Source organism: Myotis nattereri, assembly GCF_964212035.1.
Source record: "Myotis nattereri genome assembly, chromosome: 12".
Lineage (NCBI taxonomy): Eukaryota > Metazoa > Chordata > Mammalia > Chiroptera > Vespertilionidae > Myotis > Myotis nattereri.
In genome coordinates, this window is record NC_138087.1 from 36,395,858 (window position 1) to 36,420,675 (window position 24,818).

The window sequence follows — 24,818 nt, forward strand, 5'->3', positions numbered from 1 at the left end:
TTGTTCAGGGTCTTGCAGCTAATAAGCAGAACCAGGTTTCGGCCGCCGAGTAACTTAGAAGCTTGAGGTAGAAATACAAGGCAGTTTGATTTTCTTTCCCATCAGCATTTCTCTGTGGTAGACACCCCTCAACCCTCATGAGTTGGTCTCAGGAGTTATGCTGGTGTCAAGTCATGTTTTGTTGTTACCCAGCCTTCTCCTGTATCACTTACCTTTTCCCATTATCTCATCGGGTTTAGGGGTAAACCTCAGATTGCAGAGATAATCAGAAGTTTTAAAGGCCACGTGAGGAAGATGCTCCGACACGCGGAAGCCTCGGCCATCGTGGAGTACGCATACAACGACAAAGCCATTTTAGAGCAGAGAAACATGTTGACAGAGGAGCTCTATGGGAACACATTTCAGCTTTACAAGGTAGCACTTCAAAGCATTTTTCTAGCGTTTTTGCTTTTCCTGTGAGCTGTTACTTACCTTCTGATGCCCTGTTTTCAACCTGTATTTTTACTTTGGTTGGTCCTTCAAGAGACCATCTTAAAAGACCCTTTTTTTTAATGAATTATTTTGTCTCCAGTATAGTGAGCAAGTGATTATACTTTCTCTTTCACCCGGAGCACTATTTTTAGATCCCCTTTAAATTGAACTACTGTCGTTACTCCCTCCCAAGTGCCGTGTGTAATGCTTCAGTACTTCCGTTTCTGCAGTCAGATAGACTGAGGTAGAAGACTCTTGAGTCTGCAGGCCGATGCTCTATCCACTGAGCCAAACCAGTTAGAGCTAGGTAGAAGACTCTTAACAGAAGTGAAGCTTCTAGCCAAAGTGCATTGGGCTCCCTGTTGCTGCCTTTTCCTGTGTTTCTTCATGTGTGTGGATTACTCTTCTCCAGGTTGTATCTAGAGAGGAATGGGAGTAGAGAGGCCCAACGTTGGATATAGTCACAGGGATTGAATCTGGAAAAGGCCAGGAATGCGAATAGGACATTTAAAGGATCTATTCCAGACTTGGGACATAAATGCCCACACTCACCTCCAGGGATATGGATTAATTCCTGGGTTGCCTCTACCAGTCAGGTTCAAGTCCTGGATTGAATTTAGTGCTTTATTTCCTTTGTAACTGTCACTGTAGGTGAGTACAAAACACATGTTGGCAAGGATTTTCAGCTGACTACTTGATTTTGTGATTAGGCATGTGCTAGGCTGTGGGCAAACTATGGCCCGCGGGCCGGATCTGGCCCGTTTGAAATGAATAAAACTAAAAAAAAAAAAAAAAAGACCGTACCCTTTTTATGTAATGATGTTTACTTTGAATTTATATTAGTTCACACAAACACTCCATCCATGCTTTTGTTCCGGCCCTCCGGTCCAGTTTAAGAACCCATTGTGGCCCTCGAGTCAAAAAATTTGCCCACCCCTGTTAGGTGCTTGACAAGTACCTATGGGCTGTTGAGTTGGTTGGTTAGCATGGCTCTTTTAAGTACATTGGTGGGTGTACACACTGAGAATGAGATAATCAAGAATTACTCTACAAGTGTATCTATAGCAGGGCTTTTGTTATATGAATATGGGATGTCTGAAACTTTAAGTTTATTTAAGTGAGTGTTATTGGTTTTCTTTGCTATGAAGCTGAAGAAACGTCATTAAGTTTAGAGGGCTTTAATGTTTTTTCTGTTGCAGTCAGCAGATCACCCAACTCTGGACAAAGTGTTAAAGGTACAGCCAGAAAAACTGGAGCTTATCATGGATGAAATGAAACAGATTCTAACTCCAATGGCCCAAAAGTAAGAAAGCTGTTGCTGTTGTTTTCTTAACAAATAGCATTTGAAGGAGGAAAGTTTTGTATAGCCCTTGCATAGAATGATGGATAGTTTTCCAAATATAATGTTATTTCAGTTGGATTGTAAGACTTAGAAATTGGGCATTTGGATCATGGTGGAGGGATTAAGATGTAGCCTCAGACCAGACGGCCTGGGTGTGAATCCTGGTGCCCCCTCAGTCACTAACTATGTGACCTTGGGCAACTTAACCTTTCTGTGCCTCAGTTTCCATATCTATAAAATTGGGATAATAATAGTACATATTTTATAGAGCAGAGGTCCTCAAACTTTTTAAACGGGCGGCCAGTTCACTGTCCCTCAGACATTCCACACATGCACACTGCGGGCCCGGGACAAGTCGGCTGCTAAGCAGGACAGGCAGTGGCGGCAAAAACTCCCGGTGGGCCGGATAAATGTTTTCGGCGGGCCACATGTGGCCCGCGGGCCGTAGTTTGAGGACCCCTGTTACAGAGTTTCATGAATATGGGTTGATAGTTTAAGAATACTCAAAACAGTGCTTTGCCCCTAAAAGCAATATGTTTCTGCTGTCTATTTAAACACTTGATGTGAACTTGAAGTTGTTGGTGCCTGACCATCAGCCTCCACTGTAACACCTGAATTCACCAAGTGTCACACTAGGAAGTCTGGGTCAGTTAGGTGTTGGCAGTTGCTGGTAATGTTTTGATCTACTTGGGTTTTAACTTTGCTAAAATTATTTTATGAAACTGATGCATTGTGAAGGGTGCTTGACAGAAAGAAAATAGGTTTATAATCATGTGCCTATTGTTGGGTAAAGAATATAGATGTTCTTATTTAAGAGAGTGTATTTTCAATGATTTCATCTGCTGGTTAAATACTAGCGATCTGTATCCTGGTTTTGATCATAGATGGTAAGCACTAAAATATTTCTATAATCTAAAAGGTTTTTTTAAAAAATATATTTTTATTGATTTCAGAGAGGAAGGGAGAAGGAGAGAGAGATATAAACATCAGTGATGAGAGAGAATCATTGATGGACTGCCTTTTGCATGCCCCATGCTGGGGATTAAGCCCGCAACCTGGGCATGTGCCCTGACTGGGAATCGAACCCGGGACCCTCCAGTTCGCAGCCTGACACTAACCACTGTGCAAACCGGCTAGGGCTAAACGTTATTTTTTTAATCTTAATATTGCTGAAAGATATAATCTGTCTTTTGATGAATTAAATTCCCTGAAACCATTTCACTTGCTTTGATTATTTTAGGACAACTGAGGTTACTATGTCTATATTAGTGTAGTGGCAGATCTGATGTATTCTCTTTTCCCTTTTTTCTATTTCCAGGGAAGCTGTGATTAAGCACTCATTGGTGCATAAAGTATTCTTGGACTTTTTTACCTATGCGCCCCCAAAGCTAAGATCAGTAAGTTCTTGGTTTTAGTTTTTAGATCAAAACATAGAAGAGCCATGTAAATATGTAAAATACTGCTTTGATATACATTGTCTTTTGGGAATTTTGAAAAGCTACTTATTTAAAGAAGATAATGCAGTAAACTTCCTTTAAGCAACTCTGCTAATTACCTTTAGATTTTTACCGGAAGGCAATAGAATTGATCATAGTTTTATCAACTCCATTTAATTTTTATATTTTACTTATAATCCAGAGTATCCTCTAGCTAACCTAATTTAAAAATTAACTAACAAATAGAGGGATATTCAAGTAGTTTGAAATTCACCTGTACCGATACCAAAAAAATTATGTTGGTGTTAACAGATTAGAGAGGGGGAAAGGTTAGAGGAGGACAATTGTGTAAAACTAAATGAACCATAAAAAATTGGACCTCATGTGATAGAAAAGAAACAGAGACTAAAGGTAAATTGCACTGCCCTTCAAGTCAGTGATGGGAATACCAATGAGAATTCATCATTTAGTCCCCTGAACTTTGCTTGCCTCACCATCCAGTGAGCTCATTGTCTGTCCTCATCCTAATAATAAGGGATCGCTAAAGTAGTAACACTGACTTCCTAACACATATGCCAGACTAAACTTTCATAGGAATTTTGACCTGCCGGAAATTGACATACAAAATAATTTCCCAAGAATAACCACCTACCTGAGCTTGTGGCTCGGTGACCATAGCAGCTGCTGCTTCTCTTTGGGGGAATTCTCTCCTGCCCCTGCATAGCACAGTATCTCACAGTTCTAGATGTACTGAGGCAGGACTATTTTCAGAACTGGAAAATGATCATTTCAATACATTCAGTGGTGGAAAATCTTTGTTTTTAGTGTTAAATGTGTTTTAGTAATAGCAAAATCAATCATTGAGAACCCAGTGTCAGTATAAAGTGATGAGGCAACTCTTTTCTGGCCCTGGGGGCATTTTCAAAAGAGAGACAAAAAAACCTTTTGGGGATAGTGGAAGCATAATTGGAATACATATATAGCTCTCCAGCTGGAGAGCTTTGAAGAGATTCATAAGTTTAGGTACATAAGTTGAAAGCTGTGCTGTTGAGATTCATCCTGGGTAAGGATTGTAAGATAATTAAGGATGGAATTGCTTGTTCCTTATTGAAGAAAATAGGCACCTACCTTCCTCTCTCCTGGCAGGAGACTTTGTACTTATTTATTTAATATAATTTTTTTTTCACTGGGAATGGGCTAAAATGGGACCCTGCAATTGTTAACTGCCAGAACTCATTTACATCTATAATTCCAAAATATAATTTAAGCCAGACTACCTTATAAGAAAGTAACAATTGATTTTTTACTAAAGAGTCATTGATAGTGTTGGCCTAGTCTAATATAGAGATTAATTTTATTAGGGAAATGTTGTTTAGTGTTTTTATGGTGAATTATTAATGTGATTTCTTAGAAGTAATCCAGTGATAAACTAAAAAAGAGAAACTTTTTAGGCCAAACTAGTGTTTTGGTTCTCTTCCCTTTTAGGAAACAGCATTTTATTTATTTTATCTGGCTTTTCTTTTTACCATAGCCACTTCCTAGCCTTCTTTTTCTTAAAAAATCATTTAGAATATATTGTATATATGCATTCTTATTTAAATAGACATTGTATTTTAATATAGACATATTTGATAAAATAGAAGTGTATTTTAATAGAAATTGCTTGTCAGCAGTATTTGTCACTCCTGATGGAAAAGAATATTCCTAGAAAGATGATATATATGCGTGTGCTTGTCTACAAAATGAAAAATTAAATTGTTTGCTCCCTATAATCTTTTTCATTCCCTGCGCTTAACTGCTCCCTAGCAGACAGATTAGTTTTAAAGGCAGAAAGAAAGCATGAACTAAAGCCTTGATGGCATTTGTTCCCCAGGAAATGATCGAAGCCATCCGTGAAGCGGTGGTGTACCTGGCGCACACACACGATGGTGCCAGAGTGGCCATGCACTGCCTGTGGCATGGCACGCCCAAGGTGAGTGTCAGGGCTTGGCCTGCTTTCCTCAGACTTCGGTCTCCTTAGGTCTTACGTTGTGCATAAACTGCTTATCTTTGCAAAGTTGTGCCTCAGGGCCTCACAGGAATTGGCCTTCTTTGGGCCTAGTTCTAAAAGGTAGTAGTAGTAAAAGACATTTTTAAGTAGTAAAGTCAGATTATTTTACTTTATAACAACAATTTTTTTCACTGCTGGAGTTTTCAGTAAAGTGTGAAAATCTTGAGTTGTCATTATTTGGGAAGGGATCTGTCAATCAAATCAATACAATATTTATTTATCTTAATGGAAGAGGAAGCAGGGGGAGGAGATAATGAACAGTTACACATTTGCTCATACAGATGTTAAGTATTTTGAGGGAAAAGTCCATATTAACTACAGAAGTTTAACAACTGATTCTCATTTCTTTGATCAGCATAATTCTGCCTTTAAAAGACAGTTGTACAGTGGGGCCTTGACTTACGAGTGTCCCGACTAACGAGTTTTTTGGGATACCAGCTGTCTCTCGGCCGATTTTTTGCATTGAGTTGACAGAGTAATTTGAGTTAACGAGCTCGGTCTCGGAACAAATTAATCTCGTAAGTCAAGGCCCCACTGTACTTTGTCCACATTTTACATTAATACAAATTTAATTTCAACAAATATGTATTGAATGCCATAGACTATATATTTGAAGACTGTTCAGACATTGGAAGAGAGATCTCTCATTTCTCACTGTAAAAGAAGGTCATTTCACTAGGTTAGTCTTGCAACTGATAATTTTATGACTCATATTTATGTCCGAATGGATATCACATACAAATGTAAGATCCTAATAGCTCTGAAAGGGCTAATATATTGCAATTTTTTTTTGTTCTGGCTGTATAACTATTTTCACTAATGGAAATAGTTCGAGACCAGAGGATAGTATAAAGCCACTCCAATGACAACTTAATATTAAATCAAAATTTTATATATGAAATACCTTAAATCTCTAATTAAAAGTTGCGGTTTTTTTTGTTTTGTTTTGTTTTTAAGGACAGGAAAGTGATTGTGAAAACAATGAAGACTTATGTTGAAAAGGTGGCTAATGTAAGTATAATAATATTTCTTTTAATTGTTAATAAAATGAAACCATGTTTATTACAGAAAATTTGAAAATTTAAGAAAACGACCAATAAATTTATTCTTTATTTTATAACAATCTTATTCTATGCATATGCATGCATTTTTATATATTAAACTTACACAAAATGAAATTTCACCTTTATTTAACATTGCATAGTGACACATTTTCCACTTTTATTAGATACTTTTCGAAGACTTGATATTTGCTACATTATTTAGTGAATTTGTTCAATCATATTAATTACGCATGGAAATTGCTGCCTAGAATAAATTCTAGTTAAGTTTTCAGTTCTTTGGAATCCTTTGGAGGTGTAATAGCTTTCCTGGTAAATTAGAGGATGTATAAAGTTTTTGTGAGGCACTAATGACCTCATTAATGTTTTGCATACTTACAACTATAAACTTACTTTTGCCCACCCTGTATTTGTAGTAGCAAATACTATAACATTTTTTGAGTTATTATGTTATGTTTTATAACCTCTTATTTATTGGAGAACTAAAATTTGTATTATCAACAACTTTTTCCTATGAAAAAATCTAATGAGAACTACTAGCATCTTAATGTAGTAAATACTAATTCAAGCACATTTGCTGCTGTGTGAATGAATACATACCTGTTGTCTTCTGTAGGATTGGAGACCAGGAGGAGAGTATAAAACCACTTAAAAGGCAGCTAACTTTTCTGTAACAAAATGAAATAAGATTCTCTAGTGGGTTGTATCAGAGTATGAGAATATTTTATGATTTATTATTCATCATCAAGTAAGTCCTTTGTATAACATTTAAGTTTGAATATTTTTTTTAAAATATATTTTATTGATTTTTTACAGAGAGGAAGGGAGAGAGATAGAGAGTTAGAAACATCGATGAGAGAGAAACATCGATCAGCTGCCTCCTGCACACCTCCCACTGGGGATGTGCCCGCAACCCAGGTACATACCCTTGACCGGAATCGAACCTGGGACCTTTCAGTCCGCAGGCCGACGCTCTATCCACTGAGCCAAACCGGCTTCGGCTAGTTTGAATATTTTAAATTAGAAATAAATATAATAAACAAGATGTTAGTAGAAAGTTCTAAAAAGTATTAGTTGTAAAAGATATTTTTTTATTTTTTTTCTTTTATTGAGTTTTTACAGAGAGGAAAGGAGGGAGATAGAGAGTTAGAAACATCGATGAGAGAGAAACATCGACCAGCTGCCTCCTGCACACCCCCCACTGGGGATGTGCCCGCAACCAAGGTACATGCCCTTGACCAGAATCGAACCTGGGACCCTTCAGTCCGAAAGCCGACGCTCTATCCACTGAGCCAAACCGGTCTCGGCAAAAGATATTTTTAAGTAATAAAATTAGATTATTTTAACTTCATAGTTTATTTTTAACAAATTTTTTCAAGAAACTAATCCCCACAAGGCATTGCAATGGTAACAAGAAATTAACAATGCAATGTATTTTTTATCTCAAGAAGTTCCTTTAAGGGGGGAGTTAAATTAATACAACCCATGGATTTGACTTACGGATTGTTTAGAAGTGTGCCATTTCCAAATATTAGGGGTTTCCTGACATACTCTATTATTTTAATCCTTTTCTAAATACTTATTTTATGGCCTAACATGGTCTATCTTGGTATCTTGAAAGGAAAGTGTTTTGTGGAGTTACAGGGTGTAGTACTCTATAAATGTCAATTAGATCAAAGTGGTTGATAGTGTTCAGATAATCAAAGTCTTTACTAATTTCTTTATCATTTTTCTGTGAGTTACTGAAAGAAGCCTTAAAATCTCCAACTGTAATTGTGAATTGTCTGTTTCTCACTTAAATTCTGTACCAGCTATTTTTGTATTCACTCAGATGTTTTGTGCTTGGGCATGTTCCTGTGTGTCAGACTTAAAAAATCAGAAACCAAAGCTTGTGTACTATATGCACATTGTTCTCTACTTTGTTTCCTTCACTTAATTTGTCTCAGGGGTCATTTTATTTCAATATACATATATGTACATCTATCTACCTTACCTTTTTGATGACGTCATAATATTTCATTATATGAGTTTCATAATTTATCTAACCAGTCCCTACTATTGGACGCTTAGGTAGTTCCTAGTTTTTTGTTATTTCAAATAGTACTCCAGTGCATGTCCACTGTGCATATGTGGAAGCATGGCTATAAGATAATTCTAGAACTAGAATTGATGAGTCAGAAAGTACATGCATTTTAAGTTTTTTAGATGTTGTCAGTTGCCCTTCAAAATAGTTGAACTACTTTGCATTCTCACCAACAACATAAAAGTGTGCTTGCTTTTCTCCAGACCTTTGTCAAGTTAGTATATTATCAAGGATTTTCACTTCTGCCTATAGAGTAGGTAGAAAATGATATTTTATTGTTTTAATTATTGCCTTTAATTAATGAGCATTATTTCATATGCTTAGAGCCATTTGTATTTCTTTTTCAGTGAACTGACTCTTCATTTTCTTTGCCCATTTTTAGTAGATTGTTGGTCTTTATATAGTAAAGGTGTTAGACCTTTGTTATTTGTCTAACTGATATGTTATTATTTGCCATACTCATCAGACCTGGCTCTGAAGAGGGTTATCAAAGTCAAATGCCCTCTCAAAGTAAAAAAAGGTTCATACTATCTAGAATACAAGAAGAATAGGCCTCAAACTCTGAATGCACTTTCTTCTTCTTTTTTATAAAGTAGTTCTTTAACTCTTGGGAACTATATCAGCATCCTAGATAATTCTGTCGGTTCAAGAGGTGGACGTTGTGAAATTCACAGTGTGTATTTGTATGATCTCTTGCTGTTATACTTTTTATTTTATTTTTTTTTAATTAAATCTTTATTGTTCAGATTATTACATTTGTTCCTCTTTTTTCCCCCCCATAACTCCCCTCCTCCCAGTTCCCGCCCCACCCTCCGCCCTCACTCCCCACCCACTGTCCTCATCCATAGGTGCACGATTTTTGTCCAGTCTCTTCCCGCATCTCCCACACCCCTTTCCCCCCCAAGAATGGTCAGTCCATTCCCTTTCTATGTCCCTGATTCTATTATAATCACCAGTTCATTCTGTTCATCGGATTATTTATTCACTTGATTCTTAGATTCACTTGTTGATAGATGCATATTTGTTGTTCATAATTTGTATCTTTACCTTTTTCTTCCTCTTCCTCTTAAAGGATACCTTTCAGCATTTCATATAATCCTGGTTTGGTGGTGATGAACTCCTTTAGCTTTTCCTTATCTGTGAAGCTCTTTATCTGACCTTCAATTCTGAATGATAGCTTTGCTGGATAAAGTAATCTTGGTTGTAGGTTCTTGGTATTCATCACTTTGAATATTTCTTGCCACTCCCTTCTGGCCTGCAAAGTTTCTGTTGAGAAATCAGCTGACAGTCATATGGGTATTCCCTTGTAGGTAACTGAGTTTCTTTCTCTTGCTGTTTTTAAGATTCTCTCTTTATCTTTTGCTCTTGGCATTTTAATTATGATGTGTCTTGGTGTGGTCCTCTTTGGATTCCTTTTGTTTGGGGTTCTCCGCGCTTCTTGGACCTGTAAGTCCATTTCTTTCACCAGGTAGGGGAAGTTTTCTGTCATGATTTCTTCAAATAGGTTTTCAATATCTTGCTCTCTCTCATCTTCTGGCACCCCTATAATTCTGATGTTGGTACGCTTGAAGCTGTCCCAGAGGCTCCTTACACTATCCTCGCATTTTTGGATTCTTTTTTCATTTTGCTTTTCCGGTTGGGTGTTTTTTGCTTCCTCGCATTTCAAATCATTGACTTGATTCTTGTGCTCCTCTGGTCTGCTGTCGGGAGTCTGTATAATATTCGTTATTTCAGTCCGTGTATGCTTAATTTCTAGTTGGTTCCCCAATATAACATCGAGGGTCTCATTAGTTTTCTTGTAGATCTCATTAAGTTTATCGGCGGCTTCTAAACAGTTCTTGAGAGACCTTAAAAGTGTGGTTCTGAACTCTATATCTTCCATTGACAATTTTGTCCTGTTTCTTTTTCTCCGCATTTTGTTATGCTTCCTTGGTGCACCCCCTAGTGGTCTTTGTGCGCAGTCTTATAGTTAAACTTTGATTGTTGTAGCTAATACCAGGGAGGGTTTGACCTCCAGGCCAAGTGGCTATGCGAATCAGCTGTGTCTGCAGTGAGAGAACTTCTGTCCTCTAGGGAGGTGCTAATCTAGCCTTTGCCTGAGGCTATCCGGCAAATGCCTCTGTGCAGGGCTTGGGCGGGGCGGGTCGCACAGGATCAACAGGGTGGGCTGGAGAGAGCAGTTATGGCGGCTCTCAGTCCTGTCCCCAGGGGCTCTGCCTCTCTGAGTCCCGGCACCCGCTGCAAAGCTCGGAGAGAAAGCTGCACTCGCTCTGACTGAAGCCAGACAGTCCCGCTTCTCCCATTTGAGTCTGGGTCCCTAAAGACTCGCCTGTATCTGGAGCTCAGAGTCTGCGACTCCCTCCCGATTGAAAACGCCAACCGCGCCCTCCGCCGCCAGCCCGCTCCGTGCACTCCGCACCTCAGAATTTGACTTCAGCACTGCGCCTCCTCTGAGTGTCCGTATGCGTTTCTCTTTCCTCCTAGTTGTAGGACTTCCACTCAGCCAGCGTTCCTGTGGTTCTGGGTGATGTCCCTTCCGTCTTTTAGGTGTGTTTTGATTTGGTTGTTCAAGGCAGCAAACTCCGGCGTTAACCTATGCCGCCATCTTGGTTCTCCTCTGTTATACTTTTTAAACATAATTATTTTTATTTCTCATTCAGTATATAAGTATATTCTTTTAGTTTATTTTTAGTATTTCTAGTCTAATTATATAGAATTATTTTAAAGAAATTGGACAGTATATTATGGAAAATGAAAAGTTTTTATCCTTCAACCCAGAGGTGACTATTACATTATGATGTTCTAGGATTTTCTGTATACATGTATTTTGTATACTTTGTATATGTATAATTATATTTGGATTTATATAATAGTGTTATGTTTTATAGTCTTCGTTTTTTTTTTAAACTATTGCATTTCTTTTTTAGTTTAATTTTTTTTAGTAGCTATTCATTAACAGAGTACCTATTTTTGAAAGATGTAATGAGTCCAGGCTATTTGATATTGAAGAATGTGCTTTCCTTTTTTCTTTTTAAAAAATCAACCTAGAATATTATTAACTAGGTCCTGATAAGAATTCCTTTGAATGGCTTTTATCCCTCTTATTTGTATTATGTTGTGCAGGTTACCAGGTTGGTAACCTTTATAAAGTGACTCCAGGGGTGGAATAAAAAGGAGAAGCTATGCATTTTTTTTAACCTTTCCTGACTTTCGATTCTTACAGGGCCAATACTCCCATTTGGTTTTACTGGCAGCGTTTGATTGTATTGATGATACTAAGCTTGTGAAGCAGATAATCATATCTGTAAGTAATTATCATGGTCTTGAATTTAAGTTACATTGATATATCATTTGTGGATTTATAAGTGTTATTTCACATATATATGTGTAAAGACTTTGAATTATTTGCTCCTTGATGGTCTTTCGTTATTTATTAGTTGACATTAAATCTCTTTGGGGGATTTGCTTTATTCCTGTATAAACCATAATCTAGTAACGATATTAATAATTATTGTTTTAAATATGTAAAAGAATGGTTAAATTAGGATAACATGACTTTTTAGACCATATGATATATTAAATGAAAATTTAGCAAAGCAGTGCTTAGATTTGATTAGAAATTCATTGACATAGTAATTCTTCAATTATTCAGGAGCTCATTCCAGGCAGAGGACACCTGTGACCTTTCTCCCTCTCCCTGTGGAGAAACTACCACTGCACAGTTACCCAGCCTGTCAATACATCTGTCCTGATTGAGCTGGAGAGGCAAACCTGATAAAACTCAATTGTGATCCTTCCTAGAGCTTTCATGAAAGTTTTTGTAGAGTCAGATTAAAAATTATCACTAAAATGAAAATACTAGCTTCGTTTTTACATTTCAGCAATTCCTTTTAGCCTAGTATAATGACCATAAAGTGGTAATAATTGAATGCAATTTATTTAACCCTAAATTTTCCTTCAGAAAAACTGAGCTGTCCTCTTGAAAGTACTACTCCAAAGTAAAAACTGCATTCCGAAATCATTTCCTTCATTCTGCAATGATTGACTTCTGAATCTGTGCTCTCTCTCCTCTTCCCTTCCTTATTTCTAGTGTGCAGGTAGTGTTGGATATGTAATAGAGGTTGCAGGGCTAGGGTTAAGAAATTGCAGCATTGGTTGCAGGGACAAAACTTGGGTACATTGTAAAAACCACATAATCTGTATAGAAATATTCATCTGAAAATTACACAAACGTTTCTCTTTGATACCATGGATGGGGCCTTTGGAGAAATCTCAGTGACAAAAACTACTTTCATGCCAGCTGCAGAGAGAAGCAGATGGGGTTCAGAAAGAGACTTTACCTGTTGGCACGTGGCAGTGTTGTGGCCTCTCTCTGTAGCCTGTCTAGACCAGTAGAGCTGGGTGTAGGGGAAAATGTATCAGCTAGCAGAGGGGAAGGAGATTTTTCTTAGATGCCAGCTGTACGTCCCAGTGTATGTGAGTTTCTCATGCCCTGGCTGTCATTTTCCAACTTTCCCCTTGACTATGTTAAGATTGTGATGACTTTCTTTGGGATAAGATTGTGGGAAGAAACCATTTGGCAAGACTTTCATGTCACAAACTGAGTTTTTTGACATGTTCCTTGTATCTTTATTACCCTTTTGACTCCAGTCATTAATGATTGTTTTTCATTCCAGTGACAGTGATGTGAGGCCATAGATTTTTTAATGAATAAAGTTGTTTCATGAAAATGGAAACAGGCTGGGCTATTCAAAGTTTGCTTTTGTTTAATATATTCAGGACAAGTAAAATTTGCATAATTGTTCCAGATAGATTTCAAGAGAAACTATACTTCCTTCAGAATTTGCCACAATTTGTCTGCTGGATATTTTCCCAAGATTTAGCCCACTTAAAGTTGCTGTTGAAACAGTTTTAATTCCTTGTGCTTATCAGATTGATTCCCACCACTACTTAACCCACATTCCTAATGACTTTCTCATACTCGGGGCAGCTTTCCGAGAATGGCCTGATTTACTGATCTCTTGCCTCTAGCTGACAAATGCTCAACAGCTTCTGTGTGTCATTACACTATGTAGCTGGTGATAAAATCCTGGAATGCTAATTGCACTTGCATTTTCCCTACCCATCTACCAGAAAACCTGTTGCAGTATGCAGTTCTTTTTCAAAATACACAAGAAAGCTTAGTGTTGCTAAGAATTCTCTTCAGGGTAGCCAGACTTCCTGAAATATAGTGTTGATATAACAACCTGGTCAGCTGAGCCCTCACTTTTCTAACTGGATACACACACTGCCCTGGCCGATGTGGCACAGTTGGTTTAGTGTCATCCAGTGCATCAAAAGGTTGCCGGTTCATTTCCCCATCGGGGCACATGCCTAGGTTTTGGGTTCCGTGGGTCAGTGTGCATAAGGGAGGCAGCCAATCAATGTTTCTCTCTCACATTGATGCTTCTCTCCCTCTCCCTTAAAAGTATCAATAAAAAACATTCTAAAAAAATAGATACACACTGTTTCCCATCTACTTTACTTTCCAAAATAAACATACCTATACAATTTTATCCATTTTACCCTGAAATTGTTGGTATGATGCAGCTGCTTTGACAGCAGTGTTTCTCAGAAAAGGAAATATATTATCATTAAAACATCCAGAAAGGTATAAGGAATTATACAGTGGATATTCAGCCACCTACTATCTGATAAAGAAGTGAAACTTGACAAATACAGTAAAAGTTCAAGCCCTTTGTGTACCTGTCCATGATTGCATATCCACCCTCACCCTCACCCATGGTGATGGATTTTGTGTTTATTATTGACATGTATTTCCTTATCCTTTTGCTATATGTAGATGTACATAGTACTATTTTGCATGTTTACATATTCCATGTCAGTAATATTGTGTATATTTTCTTATGTAACTTGCTTTTTTCTTTTGATATTAGGTTTGTGGAATTCATCATCAGGAGTTGGCAAGCCCTTTTTAAAAGGGCCAGATAGTATTTTAGTCTTTGTGGGATATATATGATCTCTGCTGCCCATTTATTTTGTTTTATTCTTTAACAACCCTTTAAAATGTAAAGACCATTCTTAACTTGTAGGATGTACAAAAATAGGCTGCAGGTTGACTCATGGGCCTTTGTTTGCCCACCCCTGTTCTAAGTCATTTCTGTTTCAATGCCAAATTGTATTTTACTATGAATATACTGCAGTTTATTCTTCCATTTTCTGTAGATGGACATTTAGATTGTTTACAATTTTTAAAACTTTAAAAACTCACTATTTTTTTGCTATTCCAAATAATTCTATGAGCATTCTTGTATGTCTCCTTGTTTCTCTAAGTCATTTACTTAGCAAAATTGCTGGGTTGCCCAATATGCTGCACATGGCAGGGGTGGGCAAACTTTCTGACTCGAGGGCCACAATGGGTTCTTAAACGGGACCGGAGGGCCGGAACAAAAGCATGGATGGAGTGTTTGTGTGAACTAATATAAATTCAAAAAGTAAACATCATTACATAAAAGGGTACGGTCTTTTTTATTTTTTATTTTTATTCATTTCAAACGGGCCGGATCCGGCCCGCAGGTCGTACTTTGCCCACGGCTGGTATAGAGTCACGTGTCCATCCCACTGAACCACTGCAGAGCCTGTTGCATTGTGTAATAAAAAAAATATATATATCACTTTATAGCCGTTTTCAGTTTGCAGTGTGAATTTTCAGCTTTGCTCCTGGTAATGGCCCACAAGTCAGGCAGGTACATCATTTCCTTTTACAGATAAGGGAATTGATGTGTGGGCAGGTTAAAAGATTTGTCAAAGGCTACTCTGCTTGAGTTTAAAGACTGAGTTCAGCAAAAAGTCGATACCAGTAGTTACAATAGTTGACTGATTCTTCTTATTTCTACATGTACTATACTCATTAGTGTTCTCCTCACTAGAAATTTCTCTCCTCTTTCTAACTAGGTTAAAGAGAAATGAATTAGTGCTCTAATATGATAGCACTCATACCATTTCCTTTTAGATATATGTTTTTTTTGGTAGGAAAGCTGGAATGAGGGTGAGATCGAGGAGAATTAAGTGATTTCACACTCAAACAAACATAACTTCAGATTCTCAATTCCTAAATTACAAACTGAAAGGCAATGAGTTTGGGCACTAGTCCTTGAATAGTGTTTGGACATGGAATTAAGCTTCTCTTTTTAAAGTGAAAGCTTTTCTCCCCACGTCTATGTATATTACCCTAGTCCTTAAGTGTGAAACCCACAGAGAAAGTAAGTACATTGAGGAATAATAGCAGCCATTTATATTTCTTCACTGAATACTTCACCCATTTTGAGTTTTTGTTGTATGTGTTTTATTTATTTATTTTTTAAGCAGCTGTTTTAAAGGGATTATAGCCAATAGTATTTTAGGACAGAAAGGTTGTGGGATTTTTACAGAAATTGGCCTAAGCTGTGTATCCTCACTCTCTTCTTTCAGCAAGTTAAAGCATCTTTGCTCTCATGAGTTGGTTGGTTAAACTTTAAATAGGAAAATCCATACTAATGGTAGCCCATTATTTGTGGCACTAAATGCTTCATTATCAAAAATGTGTATGTTGACCCCTGATCTGTGTGGCTCAATTGGTTGGAGTGTCTTCCCGGGCAACGAAGGATCAAAGGTTTCATTCCTGGTCAGAACACATACCCAGCTTATGAGTTTGAACCCCAGTCAGGGTGTGTGGGAGACAACCAATCAATGGTTCTCTCTCTCTCTCTCTCCCTTCCTCTCTCTAAAATCAATAAAAGCATGTCCTTAGGTGAGGATTTTTTTTTTTAATGCATATGTTGAATCCACTTTGGGTCATGTTTACCTTGAAATTACAAAAGAGCTCCCTCTTCTGTGAAGTGTACAATTTTGTTTTGTCTTGCCCTTTTTACTGAGATTTTTGTTCATTTTCCTTGAATGGTTGAAATTTCTCTTCTTTTTGAGGTGGTTAGGTCTATTGCACCTATTCTCTGGAAACCTTTATGTTGTAGAGGGAAATCTTTATACATGACCTTAAACTTCTTCAAAGGTAGAAGAGCAGAGTGGGGTTTAGAGTCAGGGAAAGAGGCGATCATGTCCTGGATGTGTGACCTTTACTTCTCTACTTTAAGTCACCTTACTTGTTTAAACCTTGGGCTTCTTACATGTAAAATGAAAGTAAGCTACAGTACCTTTGTCATTCATCATGCTGTGAAGAGTGTTTAAGATGATGGACATTGCACTCTCAGATAGGGTCTGGTTCTTAGTGAGTACCTTAAGTGTTTAGCTGCTCTTACTAATTACAGGAAGCACAGTATACTTTTGTGCAGGAAACGAGAGATGTTTGAGAATTTAAAGAGAAAATGTGTCTGGAATCTGGGTTTGTGTCATCAACCTCGGGGTCATGGACTTTGCTGTATCATGATCCCATAGTTGATGACTAACTTAATTTTTTTCTTTTTAAGATTATTTTATTTTTAATTAAATTTATTGGTGTGACATGGACTAATAAAATTACATAGGTTTCAAGTGTACAATTTTGTAATACATCTTCTGTATAGTGCATTGTATGTTCACCCCCAAAGTCAAATCTCCTTTTGTCACCATATGTTTGACCCCTTTTACTCTTTTTCCATCCCCTCACCCCCTTTCCCTCTGTTAATCACCATATTAATGTCTGTGTCTATGAATTTTTACTCATTTGTTCATTTGTCACTTTCACTTTTATGTCCACATATGAGTGAAATCATATGATTTTTTTTTTTTACTTTTTCCATCTGACCTACTTCGCTAGCATGATATTCTCACAATCCATCCATAGTGTCACAAATGGAAGTATTTCATCTTTTCTTATGGCTGAGTAGTATTTCATTATATATACTATGTACCACATCTTTATCCAGTCATCTATTGAAGGACACCTTGATTGTTTCCATATCTTGGCCACTGTGAATAATGCTACAATGACCATAGGGTATATACCTTTATGAATAAATATTTTCAAATTTTTCAGGTAGGTACCCAGAAGAGGGATTGCTGGGTCATATGGTAACTCTAGTCTTAATTTTTTAATGAACCGCCATACTGTTTTCCATAGTGGCTGTTCCATTTTACATTCCCACTAGCAGTGAATGAGGGTTCCCTTTTTCTCCACAACCTCTCCAACACATGTTACTTATTTGTTGATAGTAGCCATTCTGATAGGTGTAAGGTGGTATCTCATTGTTTTGATTTGCATTTCCCTAATAACTAGTGAAGTTGAGCATCTTTTCATATATCTATTGGCCATTTTTATGTCTTCTTGGGAGAGGTGATGACTGACTTAATTTTTAGTTTGGTTCCTTGCACTAAAATTACTGATCTCATTGTAATAAATAGGCACTTAAGAGAATAGCAAATCTGAGTATATCATCTCATAGAGAATTCATTTCCTTAATAGAGAGCTTATGTTTTTTTTGAAAGAGGCTAGAGTTAGAATCAGGGACCAGAACTTGTCAGAGTCCTGCCACTGATACTCTACGTCCTGTGGCAGAGTTACCTCTCCTCTTTCTGGGTTCCTCATCTGTAAGCCTGCGTGATTGGACCTAATTCTTTCTATGGCCCCAGCCAGTCAAGAATATCTGGTGCTAAAACCTACATGGCTTTGAGTATCTGTTAGGCTTGTGGCATGAAATAGGAATGTTAGAGGGAGAAATAGCTGATGATTTTTCTGTTGTTTATTGTCTATTAAGTGTAAAGGGATTTTTAAACAGTGAATTTTCCGTCTTTGAAAACAGCAAATTTACACAGGAGCTTAGTTGAGATAGGGATACCATTGCCATTGTTCCTTAAATTCATACAACTAGAAAAGGTTACTGTTCATAGAGTGCAGTTACTTGTAACTGCTCTGTGGAGTCTTTCTGCACGTTTCCTTCCCCTGTCTTTCTCGTGCGATACTTAAGTAGCCTTCATTTGCCATGAATGAGCAACCTAACTTTAAAAGCCTTTATCCACTCGTCCTGTTTAACAGAGTTTCTTTATCTCCCTCCACATACATTTCAGTGGGAAATTCTAATAAGAATGTTCTTCATCGATGCTGATGCTACACTTAAATGCAGCTGCAAATTAACCGATCTGCTCTGGTAATGGTGGCCTAAGTAATATCGGTAATATAGTGACTGAAGATAACTGCTTTAAGTATTTTTAAGTCTCCTTGGATTTTTCAGTAATGCCAGTCACAGCAGAGAATCTGTTCTGTGTCTGAGTGTAAATCTCTGGTGCTTTAATGAGACGATTTTACAGGTAGCTGCACATTTTCCATTAAGTAAGTTGGGGGAAATAGTTAAGTATGTATCCTCCTTTGCCATTCAGATTCCAAGCATCCTTTGAGCATACAGATTCACTTTTTTTGTTTCTGTAATTTTACAGGAAATTATTAGTTCCTTGTCTAACATATTAAATGACAAATATGGAAGGAAGGTCCTGTTGTACCTACTAAGCCCCCGAGATCCTGCACATACAGTACGAGAAATCATTGAAGTTCTGCAGAAAGGAGATGGAAACGCACACAGGTAAGAACGGTACACGGGTTTCGCCCTTTGTCCTCTGATTTATTAATTTCAGTAGTGCCTGCTTCCAGAAATCTACTCCTGCATGCAGGCCCCTTCTCATGCTCCTTTTCTCTCCAAAACTCAAAAAGTGTATTCCATTTTTAAACCTTTACTCATTTTTATCCTGAAAATAAAAGTGTTGTGCCAGAAGAATGCCTGTGAGCCCCTTGTACATAGTAGGTACTTAGATGTGTGATTTGTATTGGTTTTGCTTTTATTTTTTAAAGCTACTGGTACCATATAAATGAGTATTCTAGAGAGTAGGGTTCATAAAATGGTGTAAACATGGGTTGTCTTTTTTTTTTTAATATATTTTATTGATTTTCTACAGAGAGGAAGGGAGAGAGATAGAGAGTTAGAAACATCGATGAGAGAGAAACATCGATCAGCTGCCTCCTGCACACCCCCCACTGGGGATATGCCCGCAACCCAGGTACATGCCCTTGACCGGAATCGAACCTGGGACCCTCCAGTCCGCAGGCCGACGCTCCATCCACTGAGCCAAACCGGCTTCGTCATCATGGGTTGTCTTATAAGATACTTTGTTGTCATTTGGTTTTTGGATTGGTTTAGGTTGTTGTTTTTTTTAATTATTATTATACTAGAGGCCTGGTGCACAAAAATTTGTGCACTGGGGGGGCGGGGGGGAGGTGGTTCCCTCAGGCCGGCCTGTGCCCTCTCACAGTCTGGGACCCCTCAGGAGATAATGACCTGCTGGCTTAGGCCTGCTCCCGGGTGGCAGAGGGCAGGCCCAATCCCTAGGTGCAGCCCCTGTTTGGGCTCAGAGCAGGGCTGACTGGGGATTTGGGGCGCCGTCCCCTGTCATGCACAGAGCAGGGCGGATAGGGAGGTTGTGATGCCACCCTCAGTCATGCTCAGGGTAGGGCCGACTGGGGGGTTGGGGCACCTCCCCCAGTCACACTCAAGGCAGGGTCGATGGGGAGGTTGCGGCACCGCCCCCTGTCACTCACAGAGCAGGGCCCATCAGGGGGTTGGGGCGCTGCCCCCTGTCACGCACAGAGCAGGGCCCATCAGGGGGGTTGGGGCTCCGTACCCTGTCAAACACAGAGCAGGGCCCATCAGGAGGTTGGGGAGCTCCCCCCTGTCACTCACAGAGTAGGGCCGATAGGGGAGTTGGGGCACTGCCCCCTGTCACACACAGAGCAGGGCTGATCAGGGGGTTGGGGCGCCGCCACTCTCACACTCAGGGCAGGGCCGATGGGGAGGTTATGGCTCTACCCCGTCACACACAGAGCAGGGCCCGTGGGGGGCCGGAGGGGGTTGTGGCGCCGCACCCTGTCACACACAGAGCCGCAGGGCGATCAGGAGGTTGGGGAGCTCCCCCTATCAGGCACAGAGCAGGGCTGATCAGGGGGTTGGGGCGCCTTCCCCTGTCACGAACAGAGCAGAGCAGATAGGGAGGTTGTGGCCCCGCCCCCTGTCACACAAAGAGCCGCAGGGCGATCAGGAGGTTTGGGCGCTGCCTCCTGTCACGCTGATCCTGGTGCCGGGAGGCCTCGCGGCTCCGCTGATCCTGGTGCTGGGAGGCATATTACCCTTTTACTGTATAGGATAGAGGCCTGGTGCACGGGTGGGGCCGGCTGGTTTGCCCTGAAGGGTGTCCTGGATCATGGTGGGGGTCCCCACTGGGGTGCCTGGCCAGTCTGGGTGAGGGGCTTAGGGCTGTTTTCAGGCTGGCGGGTGACTGAAGCTCCCAACCACTCCTTTTTTTCTTTTTTCTTTTTTTATTCTGGGCCAGCTTTAGCTCTGAGGCTTGGCTCCAGCTTTTAGGCCTCCGCTGCTGAAAGCAGGTATCTGGTTTATTTGGGTTCTATAATCGAAACACTGTATCAACTCCAGCTCTGAGATCCTGGCTGGCTGAAAGCAGGTTTCTGGGGTTTTGTTTAGCTTCTATATTTGTTTTTTTGTATTTTTTTTTTTATTAGTTCAGTGACATTTATTTCAGCTTTTTTTATTATTATTATTATTAGTTAAGGTATTACAAATGTGTCCTCATCCCCCCCATTAACCCCCAACCTCCCCCCACCCCCACCCCGCACACTCATGCTCCCATCCCCCTGTTGTCCATGTAGCTTCTGTATTTGTAACAATGTTTCAAACTGCAAGTTCAGAGGCCAGCAGTGGCAGGCGGGGAACGTTGGAATCCTCCGACACTGAAGCAAGCAAGCCTCATGTTCGCTTCAAGCTGCCTGGCTGCTGGCCGCCATCTTGGCTGGCAGTTAATTTGCATATCACCCTGATTAGCCAATGGGAAGGGTAGCGGATGTACGGCTAATTACCATGTTTCTCTTTTATTAGATAGGATAAGGCAAGCTTCACTTGTTGAGTGCTTGTTCTGTGCCAGGTGCTAGTCACATCCTACGACACAAGCATGAAAAACACATCCCACCCTCAAATCACTTAAGCACATGCATAACAGAAAGATATAGTAGCGTATGCCACAGATTGTTTAGAGGTTTTTGTGAAAATACAGTCACCATGTTTCCTTTGTCATTTATCTCACCTTACTACTCATTCAACCTATTCCAACAGTAAAAAAGATACAGAGATCCGGCGCCGAGAGCTCTTAGAGTCCATCTCCCCAGCTTTGTTAAGCTACCTGCAAGGTCACGCCCAAGAAATGGTGCTAGATAAGTCTGCCTGTGTGTTGGTGCCTTGCATTCTGGGAGCTGCCATTGGAGACACTCAACCTGCCATGAATGCCGTCGCCAGCTTGGCAGCAGCAGAACTGCATCCTGGCGGCCAGGATGGAGAGGTAATGTGCTCTTAGACAGGCAGGAAAGCTGCAAGGAGGATTTCAGTCATAACTGCCGCACTCACTGCGTATCAGCAGTGCATTTGAAAACTGAATTCAAAACAGTGCTGTTGCAACACTGCCTTGCAGTGACTCCCTGAGCAAAAAGAAGTCTCTGTTATCCATGATCGGCCCCAAGCTGTCTTCCCAGTGTATTCTGTGCTCTTAATTCTATTTTTAATTTTTTTCTGGACTTTTGAACCTCTTTGCATTTGTCCATGCTTCTTCCCTCAGTCTCGAGTGTTGCCCATATCTCTATGGTCCTATGCTTTCCATGTAGAAAGCCTTCTCATCCTTCAGGGTCCCTAGAATCCTCTGTGACATCTCCCCTAATCCCTTCTTTGTAAAAAGTCTTTGCTGTTTCTGATAGGCTCTGCCTATATTTATTTGGGTCAACGCTGCCCCTCTTCCCCAGAAGCTTACCATTTTGATGAACATGAATATAATATTTAAATAAATAATCATTTCAAAAAAATCATTTCACATTGAAATAAGCGCTGTGAAAGAAAACTACAGGTTCTATGGTATTGTAAGTGGGAGCCATCCTATCCCCAAAAAGGCTTCCCTGGGGCAGTGAAAGCTAAACCCAAAGGATTAGTAGCTCAGTGAAGAATGGTAGAAAGAAGATTCTCGGCAGAGGGAAGAGCATGTGCAGCAGCCTGAAGGAAGGAAGGAGCGCAACTTGTGTAAGAACAGAAGGTTGGAGGGGTTGGAAATCGCTTAGCAAAGAGGAGAGGAAGGCAGAAGCCAGATCATGCGGGACCCTTGCCCTGACTAGGTGATAAGTTCCTGATGAACAGATAGATGTATACGGGAGCCTGTGGATCTTAGAGAAGCCCGGGCCCCTGCCCTCATAAGGCTGATCATGTTAGCAAATAGGGACGATGCGTGTATAGTGAAAGTTTCTTTTTAAAGAAATTGGGCCCCTTGTTTCCCATGCTTCAAAAGGAGAGATCCTAAGTACTGTGGGAACAATGATATGGCCTTGAGAAAGGAGTAGGATTGAGCTAAAAAGATGCTTTCTTGGCCGGAATCAGATAATGCCTGTATGTCAACATTCAGCATTAGTTTTCAATGTTTCTTCTAAAGGGTCTGTTCCATAGGTGTATTTGTACCTCATAACTGCATATCGCAGTCTGAAAAGTGGTGAGTTTGATCTCAAGATGAACTTTTGGGGGTGCTTTCTAAACCGGGACTCGTGAAGCCCAGCCTAAACTAGTTATCAGTGGCTGTGTTGTCTGGAACAACTGTCCTCATTTTAGTCTGGGGATTAGGATAGACCTCCAGGTATAATGGTCATTCTAGATAAAGATCTCTTAAGCCTTATGGAACTTTCAACATGGCTGAGTCCTTATCTGTATATGGTGATGTAGAATGGATTGTAGGCCAAGGCATGTATGAAATAAATTAATGTGTTCTTGATGCCTCCTAGCTTCACATTGCAGAACATCCTGCAGGACACCTTGTTCTGAAGTGGTTAATAGAACAAGATAAAAAGATGAAAGAAAACGGAAGAGAAGGTAGGTTGTTAAACTTAACCTTTGGGTTGCAGCCTAAGTGAGATTTCAGTAATTCTTGGCATCCCTGAACTTGATGTGAGCCATGCAAGTTCACATGAGTTTGTTGAGTGTTCAGAAATAGTGTCCTATAAGTAAGAACTGATTTAGCGGTTGCAAGTATTGCTTTAGTAAATGCTAGAAATTTGTGTCCTAGAATCCTTTAATTTTTTTCCTCTTTCCCCCCTCCCTCCTCTTACTCCTCTTTTCTCTGCTACTTCAGAATTCTGACTGGGCTTGGCCAGCTTTCTAAAACACCATTCTATTTCTTGAGGATGGTGAGAGCAGTACAGTGGGGGTGAGGAGGGGATTTGTGAGTATCATTACCCCATTTGAAAGGCATGGTATTTATCTCTAGTTTTGAGGAAGGGATATGCAGAAGAAAATTTGCATTGAAGTACATGTGACCAAAGAGCAAGCCAGTGGGTTGGTATTTATTGGTTTTTCATAAACCTCATGGCTGTTCTGTAAACTCAGCTCTCCAGGAGGACAGCATCTCTTATCTAATCGAAAAGTTGCATACCATTCCCCTCTCAGTCCTGTCTTTGACCAGACCTTCTCTTAGTAAATTCAACTCCCTCTGGTATTTTAGCCACTAAAGAGACTTTCCTCACTTAAGTAGTTTGGGCTCTTTATGACTGTATTTGAAAAAAACTGACAGCCGAGACCGGTTTGGCTCGGTGGATAGAGCGTCGGCCTGCAGACTGAAAGGTCCCAGGTTCGATTCTGGTCAGGGGCATGTGCCTGGGTTGTGGGCACATCCCCAGTGGGAGATGTGCAGGAGGCAGCCGATCGATGTTTCTTTCTCATTGATGTTTCTAACTCTCTATCTCTCTCCCTTCCTCTCTGTAAAAAATCAATAAAATATATTTAAAAAAAAAAAAAGAAGAAAGAAAAAAACTGACAGATTATGAATGTATGTCTTTAGGCAAGTTGCAGTTCTAATGGTTAGTAAGGCAGTCAATATAGCAGAGCTGTCACTTCTCACTCCACCTTTGAGAATAGAGACTTGGAGCTATTTTTCACTAAATTTTTTATAGAAGAGAAAAGCTTCTTATATTTTGAAGAAAAAACAATATACTGAATCATCTTTTTCAAAGTCCAGGAATTCTTAGTAATTTTATTCCTCGTAATCAAAATGCACTGAGAGCCCTATCACATGCCTGAAGTGTTTGTCATTTTCACGGAGCACCACATGAGTGTGGCTAGCTGTCTTGGTTATCTCTTGTTGTATAATAAGTTACCTCAAAACAGTAGTTTTCAAAAAAGTAATCATTTGATCGGGAGCTTGTTTTTCCTCTGTGCAGAGTGCTGCTCAGCTAGGGGTTGGAATCTACTTTCATAGTAGCTGGCAACGGCTGAGGCCAACAGCCTCAGTTCCTCTCCCTAGGCTGCTGCTTGGGCTTCCTTAGAGCATG

The 24,818-nt window shown here is 39.7% G+C and overlaps 1 protein-coding gene across 2 annotated transcripts in view; it reads left to right on the top strand.

Annotated features, from left to right (window-relative positions):
- The window catches only part of PUM3 (pumilio RNA binding family member 3), a 41,963-nt gene that overhangs the window by 12,797 nt on the left and 4,348 nt on the right, over positions 1-24,818 (top strand). For both annotated transcript variants that reach the window (XM_081103233.1, XM_081103234.1), the window contains exons 8-16: positions 240-414; positions 1,671-1,774; positions 3,132-3,210; positions 5,123-5,221; positions 6,257-6,310; positions 11,667-11,747; positions 18,848-18,990; positions 21,583-21,805; positions 23,277-23,364. In XM_081103233.1, coding sequence (XP_080959359.1) covers positions 240-414; positions 1,671-1,774; positions 3,132-3,210; positions 5,123-5,221; positions 6,257-6,310; positions 11,667-11,747; positions 18,848-18,990; positions 21,583-21,805; positions 23,277-23,364 — 1,046 coding nt within the window. The remainder of the gene's footprint in view (positions 1-239; positions 415-1,670; positions 1,775-3,131; positions 3,211-5,122; positions 5,222-6,256; positions 6,311-11,666; positions 11,748-18,847; positions 18,991-21,582; positions 21,806-23,276; positions 23,365-24,818) is intronic.